Raw genomic sequence first — 5667 nt, 5'->3', positions numbered from 1 at the left:
CCACTAACTTTTTTTTATTTTTATATAATAATATGATATTCATATTAAAGTTAATAAAACACTTTTTATTTTGGCAAAAAGAATTTCTAAAAAAATGTGGTATGAAAAAGTTATAGACGTTTTAAAATGATGGAGTAATTAACATGTGCATTGAATGTGGAGGGGGGAAAATCATCATAAGTGAGTTATTACATTAATGACCCTTTTATCAATTTTTATTTTAAAATTTATCTCCACCATCCAAATTTAAGATCAATATATTAGATTCATTCTGTTGTACTTTGTATTTTAACTTTATCCTATAATATGGTATTAACCCATAAATATATTTGGTAACAAATACACAACCGTCACGTAGTTTTAACGGATTATTGGCTAAGCTTTAACCATTCTGCCTATAGTCTAACAAACCGATATCTAATAAGTGAGGGGCGAGCATGAGACAATTGGACACGAACAACAAAATCCATGTCCGCCTAATCGTTTATGAAGGGTATATTGGTCCAAGCAAACATGGATAAAGAGTCACTTACGTGGCATCCGATGGTACAACCCATATCCTCATTTCTCAATATGCAAAATGAGAGGTCCAAACCTTAGAAAACCCAGCACCAATCACCTGCATCAGCACCCCATCATAACCCCATGCACTCACCCTAAGCACCACTCATCAATCGGTCAACACTTTTAAAGTCAAACCGCATATAAAATCAAACAACTCCCTCCATTTAGTTACTCTACTCCCTCCCACACACAACCAACCCATCCAACAATTTGAAAAGGCTGAGTGATCAAACTCAGACTCATTTTTCGAATGGCGAAGCCGGTTTCGATTGAAGTGTGGAACCCGAATGGGAAATACCGAGTTGTCAGCACGAAACCCATGCCGGGTACACGTTGGATTAATCTGTTGGTGCAACAAGATTGTCGTGTTGAAGTATGTAGTTTAGTTAATATTATTGTACTATTATATATGTATCTTTTGGTTGAATTGATTATTGTTTATATGTTTTTGTGGTTAGATATGCACCGAGAAGAAAACCATATTGTCTGTTGAAGATATCATTGCTTTGATTGGGAATAAGTGTGATGGAGTTATTGGTCAGGTAATATATACAACTTATGTTTGTGTTCATGTTCATTTCCATTCCAGGTTGTTGATGAACAAAGCTAATAATTTGTTTTTTTCAATATGTTTTTAAAGTAAAACAAATACGTTAATGTGCTGTAACGAACATCACTCTTGTATTGAGAGTCAATACTCATAAGTTAACTGGTACTTGTAGTCTGTACCTAATTACATACATACATCATTATTATGAACTATTTACATATATTTAACTACAAAGGAGCAAAACCTTGATAATTTCAAAGATAGCCATAGATGTGACAAATAATACTGATCTAATTAAGTGCATGTATTTTAGTTGACAGAAGACTGGGGGGAAACATTGTTTTCAGCATTGAGCAAAGCAGGAGGGAAAGCTTTCAGCAACATGGCTGTCGGCTACAACAATGTTGACGTGGAAGCAGCAAACAAGTATGGTGTTGCTGTAGGAAACACACCTGTGAGTTTTGATCGGCTTAGTGAATATTAATATCAAGACGACAATTTATTTGTTCATGTGATTAAAACATCAATGTTCTGGTCTGAAATTAACTAATACCTGGGCATAAATATGCATAGGGTGTGCTTACGGAGACGACAGCAGAGTTAGCAGCATCACTTTCTCTTGCTGCTTCGAGAAGGATAGTTGAAGCCGATGGGTTCATGAGGGCTGGCTTATATGATGGATGGCTTCCTCATTTGTAAGATCCTATTTTTTTATATATTTAATAAGATAATAACAGATTACTAGAAACTGGTTACAAGTTATAGGTGAGATAAATATTATATTTTGTATATTGTTATAGGTTTGTGGGAAATTTGCTTAAGGGACAAACTGTTGGTGTGATTGGAGCAGGTCGTATCGGATCTGCTTATGCCAGGATGATGGTAAAATCTTTTTAATCCAGTGTTTTGTAATTCAGTTAAAACTGACAAATATACGGTTATCAGATTGAAGGGTTCAAGATGAATCTAATATATTATGATCTCTACCAAGCTACACGTTTAGAGAAGTTTGTTACAGGCATGACTCACTCCATTTTGTACATTTTCCTAACAAAAAGTTAGTTATTTAACTGTAATCATATATGAACTAATATGTAATAAGCAATTTGCAGCTTATGGTCAATTCTTGAAAGCCAATGGAGAACAACCTGTTACCTGGAGACGAGCATCATCGATGGATGAAGTTCTTCAGGTGGCCGATGTGGTAAGAATTTGTTATATGTGTTTCCATTATCTTTTTGGTTTTGTTACAATATTTTATTTATTTATTATTATGGTTACATAGATAAGCCTGCATCCAATATTGGACAAAACAACTTATCATCTCATCAACAAAGAAAGGCTTTCAAAGATGAAGAAGGTATAGGTTTATGTTTTCAAATGTATAAATCTATGTATAAAAACCATTAAACTGCATTAAGGGTAAATAAGAGTTGAATTTAAACGTATAGGAAGCGATTCTTATAAACTGCAGCAGAGGACCAGTGGTTGATGAAGAAGCTCTTGTGGAGCATTTGAAACACAATCCTATGTTCCGAGTTGGTCTTGATGTATTTGAGGATGAGCCGTACATGAAACCTGGCTTGGCCGACATGAAAAATGCCATTGTTGTCCCTCATATTGCTTCTGCATCTAAGGTACACTTTTTTAATAAAAGTTAATACTTTTTTAGCTGCTAATGAATGCCAAAGATGATTATATTATATCTAGATTCTAAATCCTAGTTTTTGGTTTACGCAGTGGACTCGTGAAGGAATGGCCACACTTGCTGCATTAAACGTAGTGGTATGCAACTTCTTAATACGTTACATAATTACATATAAATCATTTTGGTGATCCTGCTAGTAATGGTATTTAGTTAGTTTATTATTTTTTCCTCCAATCAGAGTGCATGTTGTATCTACTTAATTCTCACCAAAAACTAATAGTTTTTTTTACTCTGTTCAAAACTTGTTCCAGTTAATAGTGCAACTGCATACTCAAATGAATAATACTTGTATCTTTGTCTTTATTTTGAAAATAGGGAAAAATAAAAGGGTATCCAACTTGGTCAAACCCGAACGCAGTTGACCCGTTTTTGGATGAGAACTCGTCACCCCCAGCAGCATGCCCGAGCATTGTCAATGCTAAAGCAATAGGTAAGTAGCTTGAAATGCTACTCTTTCTCGTCTTAAAATGATGTTCAAAAATGAAAACACAAAACGTGTGGGGACAAATAAAGAAACCGGCACACTAAGCATCATTTGAGTTGTTTTTGAATCGGTTTGTATGGTTGATAACCTGCAACTTCTAATTGTTACTGTCAAATACAGGACTGCCCGTTTCAAAGCTCTAAAGATGGTCTATACTTCTCTTGGATAACGTTAACAGCCTTCGATTGTCTACCGTATATTGTTTATCGTCACTACTTTGTGTGTACAATGTACAAGCGAAACTGTATTTGATTATGGTTGAACTGAAAACTATAAACAGGAAGATAATATCAATCTGTTGTTTTGTCTACCAAAAAAACATATTTCTGCTTTTTGACGTGTGGAGTTTGTAGCATATTGGTATATGATAAATCATAATAATCATGTCACAAGTTATATTGAAAAATGTAAATTTAGTTTAATCATAGTTATGTGCTTTAAAACTTTTATTAAAAACACTCATTTAGACGTGTAAATAATAATAATAATAATAATAATAATAATAATAATAATGACTAATTTCCCGGTATATGTTATATTCAAAAGTTCCGTTTATGTTCTAATCTACCCATTCTAATAAAAGAAAATAATTGAGACACATGTCACTTAGAGATTGATTCTTAGCATAAATATCCCGATCAAACCATATTCTATTTTTAATGAAAACATATTTATTTCAGTGTAATCAAAACATATCATTACATCCAATATTTACCTAAATTATAAGGATTAAAAATATATGGGTATCTATGTCAATACAATAAAAAAAAATAATTATATCTGTAATAAAATCAAATCTACTTTTTTTATTAAATCAGTTTATAAAATGATACTTATAGGTATAAGATGATAAATACGAAAAAATTATGAATGACTAACAATTTTATTCTCACATGTTGATTCAACTTTTATGAATCCATGGAGTTTTCATTCATCTCTTTTGAAACTGTAATACAAAAACGTGTTTTATTTATATTAATTTTGTATATGATGTTCTTTTTTATGTTATTTATAATGAAACATTTTATCATCTTTTGTTAGAATTCAATATTTCATTAAAAATATAATTACAACTTATATAATCAATAGGTGCATCTTTTTCGTAATTATTAGGATATTGTGTGAAAATACACCACAAATTCATATGAAGATTTCATATGAAAATATATTTTGAACTTACAAACCATTTAATTTGATAAAATATAAGTTTTATTAAATTTAATCATTTAATATATATGCTTAATTATATTTTTTTAAGCATCTTGTGCATCACACCGGTTCTAAAACTAGTATAATAATAAAATATGATGCATTTTTAAGCAGTTGTATCATTAAAAAGTTATAATGATATTTTGTGTTTAGAAAAACGTGAGATTAGAAGATATCTTATGTTACATTATTTTAATCATATCATTTCATACTCTTCTAATAATATAAAATAATTGAGACATGTGCCGCTTTGTGGTTAAATCTCATAACTCTTTTTCCTCCTAAACTAAGATCATAATCAATGTTTTCAGACCTGGACTGGACGTCGACCAGGACGCCTTACCGGGTTAAAGGTCGGACCGAACCAGGAGGGCAGACCGGTGTTTGACCCGGATGACGTCATAAATAATTAAAATACATATTTATTCATATATATAATTCATATACATATAATAATAATAACAAATTTTAATGTTTATTTATGTTTCATACATTGCTTTTTGAATTATATGATTTATATTTGATCAATAAAAACATCAATGACGCTTGGTTGGTTGTCTCATGAGTAATTATTAAAGATTTTATCTACAAAATTGTTACACCCCCATCATGGGCTTAGGAGTGCGACCCAACAGTTGGTACCACAAGTGTAAATAAATCAGAGTTACGTTATATTAGCGGAAGACTTATAAAACTTGTGGATTAAAGTTGTAATATTATAAAAGACCGGATTATAAAAGATTCCCGTTTAAGTTCAAAAGATTACTTGTTTTAATTACAAACCACCATTTTTAACATATTAAATTCATACAAAACAAATCCGAGCCATCGGATATTTATAGCACTTCGACATTCCAAGCGCTATCCTTGTTCACCTGCAAAATGTAAAAAAATACGTCAGCAACGAATGATAGTGAACACGCTGACGCTAAAATATTTTCTTTTACTTTATTACCCCTCGAGACTACGCCTGCCTCGGCCCATCGTGGCTTAGGAATAACAAAGTTAAAACAACACATGTATAAATTTGAGTCTCTACTCTAGGTCACCTCAGCAAACACCGCAGCGTTCGACTTAGTTAAGTACCCGTACGTATACACAATGGTTGTGCTTCCCGCGGGAAAGCGTCCTACGACCAGGCGTGGTGCGATG

General features: G+C 32.3%; 1 protein-coding gene across 1 annotated transcript; it reads left to right on the top strand.

Annotated features, from left to right (window-relative positions):
- The first annotated feature begins 765 nt into the window (after nucleotides 1-765).
- Nucleotides 766-3645, top strand: LOC143593860 (glycerate dehydrogenase). The gene is made up of 12 exons (XM_077073369.1): nucleotides 766-937; nucleotides 1023-1106; nucleotides 1428-1568; nucleotides 1688-1809; nucleotides 1915-1996; nucleotides 2060-2132; nucleotides 2227-2318; nucleotides 2400-2474; nucleotides 2566-2751; nucleotides 2855-2899; nucleotides 3138-3252; nucleotides 3427-3645. Exons 1-12 carry the CDS (start codon nucleotides 815-817, stop codon nucleotides 3447-3449), a joined length of 1161 nt encoding a protein of 386 aa, XP_076929484.1. The 5' UTR covers nucleotides 766-814; the 3' UTR covers nucleotides 3450-3645.
- Nucleotides 3646-5667: the final 2022 nt, after the last annotated feature.

Source organism: Bidens hawaiensis, unplaced genomic scaffold, assembly GCF_021521415.1.
Source record: "Bidens hawaiensis isolate Kalapana, Puna unplaced genomic scaffold, B.hawaiensis_p1.1 tig00000190_1, whole genome shotgun sequence".
In the NCBI taxonomy this organism is placed as follows: domain Eukaryota; kingdom Viridiplantae; phylum Streptophyta; class Magnoliopsida; order Asterales; family Asteraceae; genus Bidens; species Bidens hawaiensis.
This window is presented reverse-complemented; position numbering and strand designations above follow the sequence as displayed.

What these genes read in the sequence shown, in the direction of transcription:
- LOC143593860 (XM_077073369.1), top strand. Translation starts at nt 815, where the DNA reads ATGGCGAAGCCGGTTTCGATTGAAGTGTGGAACCCGAATGGGAAATAC. An exon ending in ATATTGCTTCTGCATCTAAG is followed by an intron (nt 2,752 to 2,854) that starts GTACACTTTTTT and finishes TGGTTTACGCAG; the next exon opens with TGGACTCGTGAAGGAATGGC. An exon ending in TTGCTGCATTAAACGTAGTG is followed by an intron (nt 2,900 to 3,137) that starts GTATGCAACTTC and finishes TTTTGAAAATAG; the next exon opens with GGAAAAATAAAAGGGTATCC.